The sequence below is a fragment of the Lycium ferocissimum genome, chromosome 4 (assembly GCF_029784015.1).
Source record: "Lycium ferocissimum isolate CSIRO_LF1 chromosome 4, AGI_CSIRO_Lferr_CH_V1, whole genome shotgun sequence".
NCBI classification, from domain to species: Eukaryota; Viridiplantae; Streptophyta; class Magnoliopsida; order Solanales; family Solanaceae; genus Lycium; species Lycium ferocissimum.
In genome coordinates, this window is record NC_081345.1 from 23,475,400 (window position 1) to 23,493,243 (window position 17,844).

Sequence of the window (17,844 nt, forward strand, 5' to 3'; positions counted from 1 at the left end):
ATGACCTAACTATCCGAAATTAAGTGATGCTATAGACATAATTAAGTGACTTTTCTATTAACTAAGAAAAATATGACTCCTTCTTGAATTAGATCATTTAGGAATTGGGCCATTATAAAAGCAGCCATGTGGCTTCCTTGGTGGGATTAAGTCGTTTGGGTATTCGGCCATTATTTGCAGCAATATCCCTCATAAGCTTCCTTTTCTTTAATTACTGACCATTAATGGAGATATACTCCACCCTTAATTTCAACTTACTTTCATTTTTTCTTTGCTTCTTCTTCCTCTTTATTCTAATCAGTAGACAAGGAAAAACAAGAAGCAAATCAGGTTCCCTCCTCCAGGTCCATGGAGACTTCCCTTTATTGGAAGTCTGCATCACTTGATCGGACGAGGACTTCGACATCACACTCTTAGAAGTTTAGCGCAAAAAAATGGGCCTATTATGTACTTGCAACTCGAGGAAATTCCAACGGTGGTCATATCATCACCTACTATTGCAAAAGAAATTCTAAGAACTCATGATCTCGCCTTTGCTACTAGGCCACCACTTACATCCACAAACATCATATTTTACAATACTAAAGACATTATATTTCACCAACATATTGACTACTGGAGACAAGTGCGTAAATTTTGTATTGTAGAACTTCTTAGTACGAAGATGGTCAAGTCCTTTGGTGCAATTTGACAAGATGAGCTTTCAAGTCTCATTTCATCAATTCGTTCCACGAGGGGTTCTATAGTCAACATGACAGAAAAAATCTTTCGGTTTACCAACTCTGTCACTTGTAGAGCAGCCTTCGAAAAAATGTTCAAAGATCGAGACGAGTTTATAACATTAGTGAAGGAAGTACGGCCATTAATTGGAGAATTTGATGTGGCTGATCTGTTCCCTTCTTGGAAGTTACTTCACAAAATGAGTGGCTCCAAATCTAGATTGATGAATGCCCATGAAAAGGTTGATGAAGTTATGGAGGAAATTGTCAACGAGCACATTGAAAATAAAGCAGCTACGAAAAAGGGAAATGGTGAGTTTGGAGACGAAGATTTGGTTGATGTTTTCCTAAGGGTTAAGGAGAACGCAGCACTTCAGTTTCCGATCACGAATGACCACATTAAAGCTGTGATTCTAGTAAGTTTGCTCTCATCTCATGTAAAATCCACTTATATTTGAGTCTTATCTTACGCTAATCGCAGAGTGATCTTATCTTGATGTTTATATTAAGTGTTTGAGACTTTGAGTAATTGCTGTAAGGCGTTTACCTTTTTCCCATCAATTAATACTCATCCAAATTGTCCTGGTTAATTGGTTTATTCCTGCAAGATCATAAAAAATGCAAGGACAATATTTATTTGTATCTAGTAAATTGGTATCGCAGTGTATTCTCAGATTTGGGAGTTTATAGCTCCACACCCCTTTAAAGGTTTCTCCTTAAGCATTTTAGAACTCATTTTCTTTATCTTTTACCTTATTAAATATATAAGAATCTACATATTGATTTTAATTTATTTATTTGTTGATGCAGGACGTCTTTCTTGCTGGAACTGAAATCTCATTTACAGTTCTTATTTGGGCATTTTTGGAACTGATGAAGAACCCAAATATTATGGCCAAGGCCCAAAGTGAAGTGAGACATATCTTTAAGGGAAAGAAAAATTATGATGAAGAAGATCTTGAAAAATTGGCATACCTGAAGTTAGTGGTTAAGGAAGCATTAAGGCTACATTTTCCGGTTCCTTTTATAGGCCTAGGGAATGTATGAAGCAAACAATAATTGATGGATATACAATACCTTTGAAGACAAGGGTAGTGATCAATGCATGGGCACTCGTGAGAGATCCTGAAAGTTGGGATGTCATAGCCCGTACTTTAAACCTTCGAATATTTCGAGATAGCCAAGGAATGTTGAGGGCAAGACCGTTTCCAAAATTATATTAATGAGCAAGTTGGTTATGAATATTATTTATGAATATTGTTAGTGTGGAAATATTAAAAAAGGCTAGGGGCAAAATGGTCATTTCACGAGTATTCAAGAAATTTCTTGGAAGAGGCCATGTGGCCGAAAAAAGAAAAAAAAAAGAGAAAAAGAAAGGAATTGGTCATCTTATGGGAAATTTGAAGAAAATTCTAGAAAAAAAGAAGAAGAAGAAAAAGAAAAGAAAACTCTAGAAAAAAAAAAGATGAAGAAAGAGGGCATGTGCCCCTCACATGCTTGTAGGGCTATATATATAGATATGTGGTCATCTTTTAATTGAAGAGAGAGTGGAAGAGAAAGAAAGAACAAGCAAAACAAAAAAAAAAAAGAAGAAGAAGAGAAGGGAGAGGGTTCGGCCAACAAGGTCCAAGAGGGAGTGAAGGGAAAAATATTTTCTTCTATTATTTCCACTAAATGGAAGGTCCTTTATGACATGGAAGAGTTGTTGGAACAAGCAGAACACTTATTCTTGCAAAGTTACAATTCTAGCCAAGTGAGGAATCAAAGGAAAAGGTAAGGTTTCATCTTTTTAGTATGTGGTGGATGGTTTGTATATGTTGTAGGTTGAAGAAATGGATGAAATATATGAAAATATGTATGTTGCATGTTGGCCGAATATATGTGTAGTGTTGGATTGAGGTGATGAATTAATATTATTTAGTAATTTGATTGTTGAGTTGTGGATGGTAGTTGTAGCCGTGTATTGTGTTGCATGAGTTGGTTGTGAGTGTGTGTTGTGTGCATGGGAGAATGAGTTGATTTTATGTAGCATATTGTTGTTGTTGAAATGTATAGAGGTGGATGGAAATGCATGAAAATGTATAAGAAGTTGTTGTAACCGAATGGTAGGTGATTTGGTAAGTTGTAGTAAATTGATTTTATTTGACATTCTAGTTGTTGTCGTTATGGATTATGTGACGTGGAATGAAGGTTGTTGTTGAAGTTAACGTATATGAATGATAATGAAATGCATGGTTGTTGTTGAAGTTGAAGGTTTCGGATAAAGTAGTATGTTGATTGAGTTGTTAGAATATTATGTGAATCGAATTGAATTGAATTGAATTGGATTGGATTGAATTGAATATTGAAGTGTTGCTAGAATAATTGCTAGCATTGTTATTGGTTTGGCCGAGTTCCATTCTCGGGTTTGTTGTTGATGATTGGCCGAGTTAGATTCTCGGGGATGGTGTATTTACAGGGGAGATGCTGCCGAAATTTCGGCAGACCATAAGTAAATATGTCTGAAAGACCGAGACAAGTATATGGTGATGAATCTAATGGTTGCATTAATTTTCTTGAATGTAGAATAGCGGTAGCGAGCTTGGACAATTAAGCGTAGCTAGTTGGTCGTGAGACGAGTATGTTAAGGCTCGTCCCTTTTCCTTCTATGGCATGAATCATACGTTGCGATTTTATAAATGCTCCCATAACGTCCTTATTTTCAAAAGTTAGAAGTTATGATTTCAAAGCATGATTTTCCTTCCTAAAAGCTTATGAATGTTTTCCAAAATATCCACTTTCCTCCAAAATCTAAGTTTTACGATTCTTGAAAGTTTTTATGATCAAAACAACGACTATGATTTTATGACGACAATGATGATGCTAGATATGAGAGAATGACTAGGACGAATATGTCAAGGCCATGAATACGACGATATGAAATGTTAAGCTAATTTTTGGATAATGACTATTTTAGAGGTTTCAAAGTATATGAAAGGATATGTCATGACCCCGTTTTATGTTTTCCCGTGATGTTATCCTTGATTGACGAGTCTCGCCTTATAATTGTTCCTTCAAGGTGAGAGGGGGCGATCCTGATTATCCATAATATGATCGGAGGTTACCGACCTTACGTCACTCCGATAGAGTTGTAGTTTTCACTTGGGCTCTCATGCATGCTTTATTTTTACATATGATTTATTTTATGACACCGTGCCGTCCAACGGGCGGCCGGGCAGCCACACCACTGCAGTGGGCAGATTACACCCCGGACGCGGGAGGCCTGGACGCGGGCTTATACACCGTTCCTATATGGACGGGCAGCTATACACCGATCCTACGTGGTCGGGCAGTTTACTTACAGATATTTACATGTCTTTTTTTAAAAAAGCTAGCATGCATGGCATCCGCCCCAAGGGGCACTCAGATGACAGATTACTCCTTTATTCCATGGTTCCGCTCGAGAAAGCGTTACACCGTACCTATATGGTCGGGCAGTAGTCCACCGCACCTGTATGGTCGGGCAGTTATACACCGTACCTACACGGTCGGGCAGTTTGCTTGCAGTATCTATATAGTACTCCAAAAGGAAAAATTAGCGTGCACAATATCTATCATGATAGACAAACAGAGTTACAGGTTATATCACTCTCTTATGTTGTGTTTTATAATCTCTATTATGATTTCGTGATATTACTCATGCCTTACATACTCAGTACATTACTCGTACTGACGCCCCTTTTTGTGGGCGCTGCGTTTCATGCCGCGCAGGTGCGCTCAGACAAGTAAGAGCTATTGCAGAAGACGTTCCAGCGAAGTTGGCAAGCTCCATTTGCTCTGGAGTGTCGCCGGGTTAGAGTTCTACGCGGTGATGTCAGGTCCAGAGTTAGAGGCTTTGCAGACAGAGTCGTGGGTATAGTGTGTCAGTCTTGAAAATGGTTCCACTAGCCGATGTGTTTTTATTATACATCATGTTACAGAGCCCTTATGTTTACAGATTGTGTTTAATTGGAAACGACAAAAGATTTTTGAAAGTTTTACTATGTATTTTATTTTTGTTTGGTCTAAGAATCCGAAGAAAGTTTGTAGGTAATAAGAGTCAGCGGGTTCGCTCGGCTCCGGATATGGGGTCGGGTGCCCATCACACCCTAGTAGGATCGGGGTGTCAATGATCCTGAAAGTTTTATACCAGAAAGATTTGAGAACTCCTCTATTGACACTATGGGAAATCACTTTGAGTTTGTTCCATTTGGTGCAAGAAGAAGGATGTGTCCAGCAGGGGCGGATGCAGGTGTTGTGAACACCCTCGGCAAACAATTACAGTGTATATATAGGATATTTTGTTTTTATGTGCATATATTAACTTTTGAACACCCTCGGCAAAAAAATACAGTGTATATTTAGCTTTTTCTTTTTTCCGAACATCCTGAATGAAAATCCTGGATCCGCCACTGGTGTCCAGGAATGTTATTTGGTTGAGCTAATGTTACACATCCTCTGGCTCAGTTACTCCTCCACTTTAATTGGGAACTCCCATATGAAACTAATCCAAAAGATTTGGATATGACTGAAACAGATGGAATAACTGCAAGGAAAAAGAAAGATCTATTATTAGTTGCCACAGATCATAGAAACAATGAAAAATTTTGATGTTTTGCTAGCTCAAATGGTGAAACGTCAGCACATCCAATGCGATTCATCTCCTTTTCGCTTGGTTTATCTGTGTATCCCTTTCCGTATGTGAAGAACGCCTTGAATAAACCCAAAGAATAAGATCTATGCGCGATTTGAATTGGTTCAATCTGTTAGACCAAGTAATCTGGAATCTCTTACTCTTAACAGAAGTAGTATCTGTAATGACTCTTTGTAGTTTTTAATATTATGCTACTTTAATTTAAGGCAAAAGGGTCAAAAATGCTCCTCTACTTTGGGAAAAGAGCTAAAAATATCATTTTTTTACAAAATACCTTTTGTCATTAAAATTTTCAAATATACCCTATCTTAATAGAAATCTCCAAAATAACCCGATTTCATTTTTAAACCCGCTAGTAGGTAAAAACCCGCTCCATTTAAACCTAACTCAATTACATAAAAAACTCATATGCGATCAACTTATTCCCGAATCCTACATCTGGAACCAGTAGGCACAGGAGTGGGTAACCATATGGGTTTTTTGTTTAGTTGGGCCGGGTTTAAATTGAGCAGATATATAAATGAAATCGGGTTATTTTGGGGATTTCCATTAAGATAGGGGTATATATTTGAAAATTTTAATGACATGAGGGATATTTTTTACCCAAATTTATAATAGAAGATATTATTAGCCCTTTTCCCAAAGTAGAGAGGGGTATTTTTGACCCTTTTCCCTTAATTTAATAAAACAAGAATAGAAAGAAATCTATTTTGCACGGAAGAAAATTCAAATTTTATCCAAGATTGTCTTCTCGATATATTCGTTGTTCCTTCCTCGAATTTACGGGTGTACCCCCTGTCCAAAATAAAGTAAATAAAGAAAAACATATTCTGCCTTTCTATCTTTTGTGTTTTTCCACAAAGCTGGAAATTAATACGAAGAAATTAATACGAAGATACTACAACACAGAATTAGCTCTTCGCCATAAGAAGAAAGTTAACATCAGCGATATATAAACAGAACAGAGAAGACAAGTCCCAAGCATTGGGAATTAAACATTAACAATCAATATTAAAAACTTTTGCTACGCGAGAGAAATAAAATAAAAAAACACAACAGATATATCAAAAACAAATGAAATTCAAAACTTAACAGTGATCTGAATGGAGAAAGCAAAGCAGTACATATTACTAATTGAAGAAGCTCCTTGTCATGTTGGCAAGCAAGAATCGAGATTGTCCAATTTCATCGATCATGCATAATATGAGTACGTATCGTAGTTCATAATAAATTATGTGCCCGCTCAATAGGAGTAGCAAACTGGAGAAGGTCCTTGTCATTCTCGAAGGCAGACATGTTTTGTTCATTCAAGTTCACAAACGCTTCAACTCCTCTGCGATCAGGTGTATTCATTAATATAAAGATCTTGTTAGCTGGACCACTTGCTATGCTTCCTCTAGCAGGTTTCCCCCATCCAAAGTCTAGTTTCTCGAATTCGAACCCTAAAAAGCTAGTGTTAGTGTACACATCACAGCTCCTTTGCTGGTATGGCGCTTCTCCGTTTCTATATGCATCCAGCATCTCCGAAACCAACTCATTTTGTTCCACATTATTTCTGCCCGAGAGGTTGTCTTTGGACTTTCTTATATCAGCTACTAATTTTGGCAATTTGAGGTCTTGTTCTTCGTGATATATTGGTGTGGAAAATACGGTGAGGATATTCCCAATAGAGGTTGGTGGTAGAGGAGGTGACATTGATGCTCGTAAATTTGAGCACTGGATCAACTGAGATGGCTTGAACGAACCCGAGTTGTCATTAGCACTGGCAGCACATTTATAGAGAAGTGCATTGACCACCTCGTTCCTCGTTGGATTTGTTACTCCAGATTCATGAGCAACCAAGGCTTTGAGAGTACTTATCTTAGAGGCAGAGAAAACAAACCTCTTTTGGATACCTTCTTCCGGTTTTGAATCAACCAATGGGAAGACAAGAGGACCATCAAAGGGTGATGGTATGAGGGAATCCTCAACAAAGAATGGAGCTAATTTTGCATTAGGGTTCCGCGTTAATGCAGCCCAATCCCTCAAGAAGTAGTAAGCACTACATCCATCTCCCACCTTGTGTGACACGCAAACGCTAAGTGCTATTCCTCCGCACTCAAAATGGCTGAGTTGAGCAACAGTCGAGGCACGACCAATACAACTCCCCCAAAGTGTACCTTGAGGAAATGTCAAGTCTTTGATACGTGAATCGGGGTGATAAACAATTTTGTCCATGGGAGAGTTTATTTGAACTTCAAAGAACTCAGCTCCATGATCATCACAGTCAATGGTGGCATTATCTTTCAGACTCCCAGCCCATGGATAGTAACAAGTTAATGTTTTTGACAAAGAGTTTGCTAGGAGTTGTGATAGTTGTTTAGGTCCATTTGGGATGGTAGCTTTGGTGTAGAAAAAAACAAGGGGTATATAACTATGACTCACCACTTGATCAACAAGGGAAAGCTTGTGCAATCTTTGAGTAGATGGGGTGGGAGACAAGGGTTTGATAATCTTTTTTGAAATAATTGATACATTCACCATCTTTAATTTACACAAGAAGACCCTCACCAGTGAATGACCCTTTAATTTCTTCTCAGTACTTTAATTAACTTGGTAGGAGTATATACTTAATGGATCTATATATATATATATATATATATATATATATATATATATATATATATATATATATATATATATATATATATATAGTGAACCTGTCTTTTAGAAAAGATTCATTAATTTTACGAAATAATATCATTCGGATTGCAATTGTACATTCTTAATGTATTCATTCAATGTGTAGACACACACACACGAGCCTCTAAATACAGCAAAAAATTATTAAAGAAACAGAGTCTTTGAGTTTTTCCAGCTTTGCACAAAGATGACAATGACATTAATATTAAAATAAAAATAGCAAAGACTAAAGCCACGTGAAATGTGACATATACGTGGAGTAAACTATAAAATGCATGCTGCACGATCTATTAATTTCCTTACGCAGATGCATTCTTCCAACTGTTCATAGCAGTAAGGTGCTGAACGATTATTTCTTCAAATTAATTAAAAATAAAAAGTTACATGGGAAAGAACCCAATTGACATTTCTAGCAACATGGATGTTGTAAAGAATGAATATTGTGCCTAACTCAACCTCAAAAGTTAGCTCATGAGAGAAGAATTGCCCAAGTCCATATAAGAAGACCATGTACCCTTTATAACCCACCGATGCAGTACTCTTAACAACACCTGTTAAGTCAATACGCGTAAAAAAGTGAAAAGATTGGAATATCTTTTAAAGTATATGAATATCTTTGAAATATTTAGACGTAGCAGTCCAGTGTTGAAATATAAATTCTCCAATATACATAGCGGTCCAGTGTTGAACAATTATTTCTTCAAATTAAGAATAAATAACGATTATATGGGAAATAACCCAATTCACATTTTCAACGACATGGATATGTAACGATTTAGGGGTGTGTTGTTAATTTAACATTTACTAGTTTGTCTAGTCCTTAGTTTCTAGTCAATCCAAAATAGCCACAAACAGCTATGTTACTTGCTAATGGTGATCACGTGCTTATTTTTAATTTGAGTCGTTAGTGGGATGTCACATTAGGGACAACTGTACATATTAGACGCCACGTAAGAAAATAATAGTGAGGAGAAGGAGATCTAATGGACGGAGGGTAAGTATGATAAAAAATAGAGTGCTGGGGCAAATATAATCCTAAAGTTATATGTCAAGGGCAAATATATCAAAAAAGTATAACAAAGGGCTACTATAACTTATTTGTGAGAGTACAAGGGCAAATCTGACCCTTTTTAGTTAGCATTATTACTCGCTTCATCTTAATTTATGTGATACTTTTCGCTTTTCGAAAGTTAATTTGATTAATCCTTGAACTTAAATTGAATTAGATTAAACATAATATATATTTTCAAATTAAAATTTAGATACTATAATTTGAAAATTTTCTCATGTCAACATGATTAAAAAAAATACATTATAATTTTCTCATGTCAATATGATAATAAGTTGAAAATTTTCCATGTCAATATGATTAAAAAATACATTATCATCTTCTCATGTCAATATGAAGTTTATATATTTTGAATCTTAGAAAAAATAAAAAGTGTCAGTGCCACGTAAATTGAAATGAAGAAAGTAGTGAACAGTGTATGAAAAAGAGACATGCTGAATGAAAATTGATATTTGTTCCCTCTCTCACTCTTCTCTCTTCCTTTCTCTCTCCCTCATTCACTTCATTTCTCCATTTTACCATTGATGAGCACTTGATTCATCGCAGCTCTTCATATCGTTATATTTTCGTTAGAATCCTAGTTCAATTATTGAAGAAGGAGATCAATATTGCATTTAAATATTAGAGCAAGATTCAGCATTAAGGTTTTATATTCTTTAATCCTCTCCTATATATGTTTTTATTATTTGTTGTTGATTTTATCCGATGAATTATTCAATAGTGAGTAACTAAGTTTCTCAATCGAGGGCTTGATGATGGAACCTTTTGTAAATTAATCAATACAGTTACTATCTTTTGATGACTCTTGGGGATCGATTTGTAATTTGTTTAACTTGGTTTTGATTGCGAGTTAATTGATCTAGTATTCAGGAGAGATCTTTACCAATTTTAATTTGTCCGTTGTTTCAGTCAAAAATCCGTGGATAAGTCAGGATTTTTGCAGGCAACCATCGGTAGTTGGTCCGCTAGGATTTTGTTGACCGGGTATCCACGAGACACACCTTTGTTAAGTTGAGATTTTTAGCTGATTACTTGGTAAGTTTAAGTGTGAAACTGATATCTAGAGCCAAGTTTGAGTGTCAAGTTTGAGTGTCTGTCTATGTATTTGCCAAAATATTTTATAGCCATGAAACAGACCCATCAAAAATTATTGGATGCGTTTCAACTGGACTTTCTACTATGCTTGGTGCATGATCCTCAAAGTTGGAATCTTCCTACTCTTGATAGTTGGGACAGAGCATCCTATCTTGTTGATTCTCCTTTCCTACTGCCTAGAGCTCTCGCTTTCTGGGTGGATACGCAAGAAATTCACTATGAAAATTGACAAGACACAATCCCTGAAGAGTATGGTGTGCCCGGTTGAGTCTCTTCTTGCGAAGAGGCACCAGATTAGAGGGTTCATCTTCCTTCCAACGGGCAAAGCACTTAATGAAAAGACTTACACGACATTATGACGGGCAATGGGCAATGCTCGTACAATAAAATAAATATAATTTGCAAACATTTTTAATCACAACATAGACGGCTACGCATCCAAATATTTAATAAGAAATCGGGAGATTGTCGAAAAGATCCTTATCCTAGTACATTTTTGCACATCTTTGACGAATTGTGGTCAGTACGTTCAATACTCTGCATTTTTTGCGTTTTCTCGACAGTATGCCGTCGAAAATCTGGAAACAAGAAACTCTATTGCTACTCAAAGACATATCTTTATCAAATAGAAGTTTTTAGTAACTAGGAAAGTTAAGGTGTGCAATTGACATATGGCGCTAACTTTTAGAGATTATCTACGTATTTTTCCTAATTCATCGTTAGAATATTTATTCAAAATTACAGGACATAATTCATGCACTAGTCTCCAAATTATAGCATAAGGCTACAAATTTCTTTACTTATATAGAATTGGGGCATTGGGAATAGTAAATTTGAAAAGTGTAACAATCTGTAGACTCTGATCACCTTACACCTAATAAATACAATTAAAAAGAACTCGGACAAACATATGGGAACTACGATACAATACAATATATTCATGGAAGTCGTACATGTGAGTCATGTGACACTCTGAGAAAGAACCTACTGGTTTACAATTTTACATAAATATATGAATCTAGCCGTCAAAAAAAAAATTAACTGATGAAGTGTGCCTGTACTGCGTGTGAATATTGGAGATACTTTAAATAATTGACCGTGTTGTTAATCCCTTTACCACATGACCACGTACGTGGTGGTATTATATTATAGCACCAAAAAAGAGAAGATTTGAGTGTATTGTCACTATAAAAGCAGCCAAACTTAGTAAGAGCAGTATCCACCATAGCCTTAATTCTTCTTTTCTTTCCCTTAATATTCAATGGAGATTTACTCCTCTCTTTCCAGCAACTTAATTTCATTACTTTTGTTCTCCTCCCTCTTTATTATTCTAGTGAGACAATGGGGAAAATTAAAAACGAAAAACCAAACACAAATTAGATTGCCTCCAGGCCCATGGAGACTTCCCCTTATTGGAAGTCTGCATCACTTGATGGGAGCTGAAGTTCCACATCGCATTCTTAGAAATTTAGCCAAAAATTATGGGCCTGTTATGTACTTGCAACTTGGGCAAGTTCCTACAGTAGTCATATCATCTCCTAGTTTTGCAAAACAAGTTCTAAAAACTCATGACCCTGTCTTTGCTAGTAGGCCAGAATATACATCCACAAACATCCTACTTTACAATAATAAAGGCATAACATTTAGCCCATATGGTGACTACTGGAGACAAATGTGTAAAATTTGTATTGTTGAACTTCTTAGTGCTAAGATGGTCAAGTCATTTAGCGCAATTCGAGGAGATGAGCTTTCAACTCTCATTTCATCAATTCGTAATTCCATGTCCGGTTCTAGTACTTCTACAATGATCAATATGTCAGAAAAAGTTTTTTGGTGTGTGAACTCTGTCATTTGTAGAGCAGCCTTCGGGAAAGTATGCAAAGATCGAGACGAGTTTATAACAATATTGAAGGAAGTAATGTTATTATCAGGAGGATTTTTTGTAGCTGATTTGTTCCCATCATGGAAGCTACTTCACAACATAAGTGGTGAGAAATCGAGAATGGTGAAAGCGCATAAGAAGATTGATGCATTAATGGAGGACATCATCAATGGGCATACTAAAAATAAAGCAGCTGGGAACAACCTGGGAAATGGTCGCTTCGGTGATGAAGATTTGGTTGATGTTTTTCTTAGGATTAAGGATAATGCTGAACTTCAATTTCCAATCACAAATGACCATTTAAAAGCTGTTCTTTTTGTAAGTTTAGTTTGCTTCTACCTCATATGCTTGTGTTTCCCTTCTTTTGTTTATGTAGGACATCTATTAACTTAATTTATTTATTTGTTTGTGTAGGACATCTTTCTTGCTGGAAGTGAATCTTCATCTACAATGATTATTTGGGCATTGTCAGAAATGATGAAGCGGCCAAATGTTATGGCCAAGGCTCAAAGTGAAGTGAGACAAGTCTTGAAAGGAAAGAAGAATTATGATGAAGAAGATCTTGAAAAATTGACATACCTAAAGTTAGTAATTAAGGAAACATTAAGGCTACATCCTGGTCCTTTCATAGGATCTAGAGAATGTAGGGAACAAATAGATATTGATGGATACACCATACCTGTTAAGACTAGGATACTAGTTAATGCATGGGCACTTGGCAGAGATCCAGGAAGTTGGGATGATCCTGAAAGTTTTATACCAGAGAGATTTGAGAACTCTTCTATTGATTTTATGGGAAATAACTTCGAGTTTATTCCATTTGGTGCAGGAAAAAGAATGTGTCCAGGAATGTTGTTTGGTTTGGCTAATGTTGCACATCCTCTGGCTCAGTTACTCTATCACTTTGACTGGGAACTCCCATATGAAACTAATCCGAAAGATTTGGATATGACTGAAGCACATGGAGTAACTGGAGCAAAACAAGAGCTATATTTAGTTGCCACAAATCATAAAAACAATGACGAATTTTGATGTTTGACTTGAAACGGTGGAATGTTAGCTCAACCTATGCAGTTCTCTTTTCACCAGGGTTATATATTTGTATTTGTTTCTACCTTTGAATGGAAATGCCCAAATAATAAGATTCATCATTGGTTGCACGATTTTTCCAATTTGTTTGATATTGTAGTAGCATCAGTTTTTGGTTGTACGGTTTTGGTTTAATCCGATCCTTGATTAATAATATGTTCCTCAATTTTATTACTGAAGATTTTAGTACTTGTAGCTTTGCTCTTATTTTCTCAAAGACCTTGTTGATGTTCTACTAATACACAGTTCCATTGTTAGTGTCGGATCTAGAGCATAGTTTTTGGGTTCATGGAAATTCAACTTGAAATCGTTATATAGAAACCCATACATTTCAAATTTTATATTCGTTCAAAAGTCATCATTGTTATGTGGTTAGGTAGACCCCAACCCGAAAATTAAGATCCAAAACATAAAGAAGGGGATTGAAACGAAACATCTTAGTTTCTCCCCATAATCTGTGTAAGTATTTGACGTACCCAATTTTTCAAATGTAAAAGCACAACAGGCATACAAGTGCGTGATGTTATCTACTTCTACATTAGATTTGAAGCCTGAAGTTATTACCTTCATCATGCACGCTAAGATTTACAAAAATAAATATAATTAATACTATATTAAGTATACAAAATGTAGCACAACAAAAGTATACATGAAACTTATGTTAGTTCTTTTATAAAAATTAAGCAATCACCCAAGTTGGGATACCTGGAGGATGGAGTGTTTGGGGTTCGACTAGACCTCTACTGTATACATATACCACAATGGTACTCAATAAACACAAAAGGAAGGGGGCAGTTTTCAGATTTATTGAAGTATTAGTAGTCAAATTTAGATTTCTAAAGCATAGTTAGTAAGGACAGCTTAGAATATGAAAAAAATAAACACTATAAGGGGTCGTTTGGTAGCTGGTTTGGATGTGAGTTATGCAGGTATCAAATCCTGCATAAGTAATACTCCCTCTGTCCCATTATTATATGAAGGTGTTTGACTTGACACGAAGTTTAAGAAATAAAGGAAGACTTTGGAAATTTGTGGTCTAGAACAAACCATAGAAATTTGTGTGACTAGAAATCTTTTTTTTTTTTAATAAACCGTCTCCACTGCTGGAGCCTGGCTTCCATTTTATTCATCTACCTCAAAAAGTTACAGCATTCAGGGGATTTGAGGTCACCCTGCACCTACTGGATGGAAAACAATTCCATGTACAGCCTTGTAGGATTTCATGTACGCTTCCAAAAAGATCTAGCTACTATGAGAGGTAGGGACCTCCCATTCTAACTGAGTTGTTCAAGGAACATCAAAAAGGAAATTCCTATACATTGATCTATACATGCAGAAAGAGTTTTTAACTATGGAATTCCTAAAAGAAGGTATTTGCATTTTGTCAACTTTCAGCTGTCCTCTTGTTTCTCTTGGTAGATCTTGAAAGTTGTTCACCCATATGGTGTGTCTACAGCTCAGTCCCCAGTTGGCAAGGCTATCCGCTGGCTTGTTGCATTCTCTGTAGATGTGATGAAGTGATTTGTCTTGAATAGATTCTAGGTTGCGTTGAATCAGTTCCACCATGTCCAACAAACTACATGGGGGTTTAGACTTGCCAGTGATCCACTCTACCAAAAGGCTAGAATCACTTTCTATTTCTAGTTTACCTCCTCCATTATTCATAAACCATTCTATTCCAGTGTTCAACGCCATTGCCTCAGCCATGTTGTTAGTCGTATTACCGAGAGGCATAACATAGGCGATAACAATATTTCCCTTTTGATCCCGTATTAATCCACCCCCTCCGCTGGGACCTGGGTTCCCTTTCGAGTATCCATCTGAATTCAGTTTTAAGGTCCCAGGTCCAGGGAAGTTCCATTTAACAGCCACTGTTTTGAAGAGGGGTTTTGCTTGTTCAGTAATTTCCATGAAATTGCTCCAGTGCATGAAAGGATTGATTGTATTGAATTGCTTGTGGACCAATAGTACCGTCTGTTGACAAGTGTTGCTTATTACTCTAGCCTTGGACATCTTGATAGCTTCGAATGCCTTTTGCACCTTTCTTTCCAGATCTTCCATAAGATGATGCTGGGCATGATTTGTAGGACCATTTGCTGGACAGGATTCTTCTCCTTCGTTAGCCACCATGACAGCAGCCTCTGCCTGATGCTTCCCCCTCCTTCTTTGACGCCAAAGATCTGATGGAAATGCTTCCATACATCTTTGCTAATCATGCTGTCATGGAACAGGTGTTCCTGGGTCTCCTGATGACCAAACCTGCAGCAAGAACATTTCGATGTTAGGTGTATTCTAAGTCTGCTGAGATTGTCATCATCAGCAGTTCTGTTCCTGAGCAATCTCTAGATGAAAAAAGAGATTTTAAATGGCATTTTTTTATGCCACATCTTTTTGTTGACCAGCGAGGTATGATTAGGCTCTCTCATAGCATTCCATGCTGATTTACAGGTGAACTTCCCATCGCAGGTGGGAGTCCATATAGGTATATCCCTATGATCTAGAGAATGGATTTTAATATTCTGAATGTTGTTCACCATCTCAAGAGGGAAATTTTTTAATAGCTTATTCGTGTCCCACTCCTTGTGGTGGATATATTGGTGTAAGGGGCTGTTGATGGAAGTATTAGTGTTGAGCCGAGCAAGTTTTCCTGTTCCCATCCATTTATCCCACCAGATGTTAGAATTGCCTTTATTGATCTTCCAGTGGATTAGATGATCCACTTTGTCTCTAATCTTCATGAGTCTTCTCCATGTATGTGAATGAGCATAGTTCCACTTTCTAGCCATCGGGTGAATTCTCATAGAATATTTGGCCTTCATAAACTTGGTCCATAAGGACTCGGCTGTTCTGAATGTCCACCATAGCTTAGCAGAGAAGGATTCTGCAATTTCTTGCAAAGATCTTACGCCAATGCCCCCTTCATCTGTAGGCAGACAAAAATTAGACCAGGTAGACCAATGATATTTATACTTACCATCACCTTTGTCCCCGAAAAGGTTAGCAAAGATACTTTCTATTTGTTTAAAAATAGTTTTTGGAGGCATGCATATTGAAAGTAAATGGACCGGAATAGCACTAAGTACATGCTTAATGAGAATAATTTTACCACCATTTGACAGTGTTTTACACTGCCAAGAATCCAGTTTTTGGAGAATTTTGGTTGCCATGAAACTAAAATATTGAATGTTTTTCCTTCCCACGAAAATTGGGCAGCCTAAGTAAGTAATGGGGAAATTGGCTCTTTGGAAATTTAGGATGCCTGCCACAATATTCACTCTCTTAGAAGAAATCGAGTCATCCATCAGAAAACAGCTCTTTCCCTCGTTGATCATTTGACCAGAGTTCTCCTGGTAATCTTTTAGGCACTTCATGATTTTCATAAGAGTATAGGATTTTCCAGAAGAAAATATAATGATGTCATCAGCGTATGAGAGGTGGTTTATCGACGGGCCATTGGTAGGCATATTGAATCCATTGAATTTTTTATCCTCGTACAGCTTATTGAGCAACCTTGATAGCACTTCTGACGCAATGATGAAGAGACTAGGCAAGATTGGGTCACCTTGTTTAACCCCCCTCTGAGATTTGAAGAAACCATTTCTTTTACCATTAATACAAATAGTATACCAGGCATTGGACATCAGATTCCAAATGATGAAAATCTAGTGCTCATTGAAGCCCATTCTCCTCATAACAGCACAAATGAAATTCCAGGAAATCCTGTCATAAGCCTTGCTCATGTCCAGCTTTATCACCACATTCCCTCCTTTGTTAGGCTTTTTTATATCGTGAACAATTTCTTGTGCTAGGAGTACATTCTCACCTATGGCCCTTCCTTTCATAAAGCCACTTTGATTAGAGGAGATAATCTTAGGAAGGATCTTGGAAAGCTTGTTATTAAGAACTTTAGAAATAATCTTGTGAGTCACGTTGCTGAGGCTAATTGGCCTGAACTCTGAGAATTCCTGAGGATGCTGGTATTTGGGTATCAGAATAAGACATGTGCTGGTGAAGTACTTAGGCATGGGTGTGCCATTGTACACCGCCTTCACCATGCTGACCAAGTCATGCTCAACTATACTCCAACACTTCTGGAAAAATAGGCTGGAAAAACCATCAGGTCCTGCAGAGCTATTAGGATCAATGTCAAAAGTGGCATCTTTAACCTCTTTGCTAGATATTTCCTCTTTGAGCATCTGGTTGTCCTCACAGGTGACAAGATTAGGAATGCGATCCGGAGATGCGAGGTCAATGTAAGTGTGATTTTGGGAAAAGAGGTTCGGTAGAAGTCAATAGCGGCTTTTAGCAATATTCTCTTCTTCTTCTAGCCATTCCTCACCACATTTAATTCTTTGGATCCTCATATGGTGCTTTCTTCCCCTTACCACCGAGTGGAAGAATTTAGTATTTTCGTCACCCTCTAGTTGCCACTCGAGGTGGGCTTTCTGTCTCCAATAAGCGTCCACCTTTTTATGATGAAGAACCAAATCAGCCTTAGCCTTATTTAGAAGCATTCTGTCAGTTTGGTCTAAAGTATTCATATACTTCTCCTCACATTGAGAGACAAACTCCTCCAATTGATTAGCTTTAATGAATATGTCACCGATCTTATTTCTTGACCACTCACTGAGGGCTT

The 17,844-nt window shown here is 37.0% G+C and overlaps 3 protein-coding genes and 1 pseudogene across 3 annotated transcripts; 2 read left to right on the plus strand and 2 right to left on the minus strand.

The window, feature by feature from the left end:
• The first annotated feature begins 224 nt into the window (after positions 1 to 224).
• On the plus strand, positions 225 to 5,348 carry LOC132053845 (premnaspirodiene oxygenase-like; annotated as a pseudogene).
• A 1,264-nt stretch (positions 5,349 to 6,612) lies between these two features.
• On the minus strand, positions 6,613 to 7,914 carry LOC132053846 (acyltransferase Pun1-like). Its single transcript, XM_059445941.1, has one exon. The coding sequence runs from the start codon at positions 7,912 to 7,914 to the stop codon at positions 6,613 to 6,615; it is 1,302 nt and encodes a 433-aa protein (XP_059301924.1).
• A 3,584-nt stretch (positions 7,915 to 11,498) lies between these two features.
• LOC132054473 (premnaspirodiene oxygenase-like) lies at positions 11,499 to 13,190 on the plus strand. The gene is made up of 2 exons (XM_059446476.1): positions 11,499 to 12,437; positions 12,534 to 13,190. The coding sequence occupies exons 1-2, from the start codon at positions 11,499 to 11,501 to the stop codon at positions 13,149 to 13,151; spliced, it is 1,557 nt and encodes a 518-aa protein (XP_059302459.1). The 3' UTR covers positions 13,152 to 13,190.
• Positions 13,191 to 15,428: 2,238 nt separating this feature from the next.
• On the minus strand, positions 15,429 to 16,849 carry LOC132053847 (uncharacterized). Its single transcript, XM_059445942.1, has 3 exons — positions 16,183 to 16,849; positions 15,608 to 16,131; positions 15,429 to 15,467 (listed from the first exon to the last, which is right to left on the minus strand). Exons 1-3 carry the CDS (start codon positions 16,847 to 16,849, stop codon positions 15,429 to 15,431), a joined length of 1,230 nt encoding a protein of 409 aa, XP_059301925.1.
• Between the last annotated feature and the right edge of the window lie 995 nt (positions 16,850 to 17,844).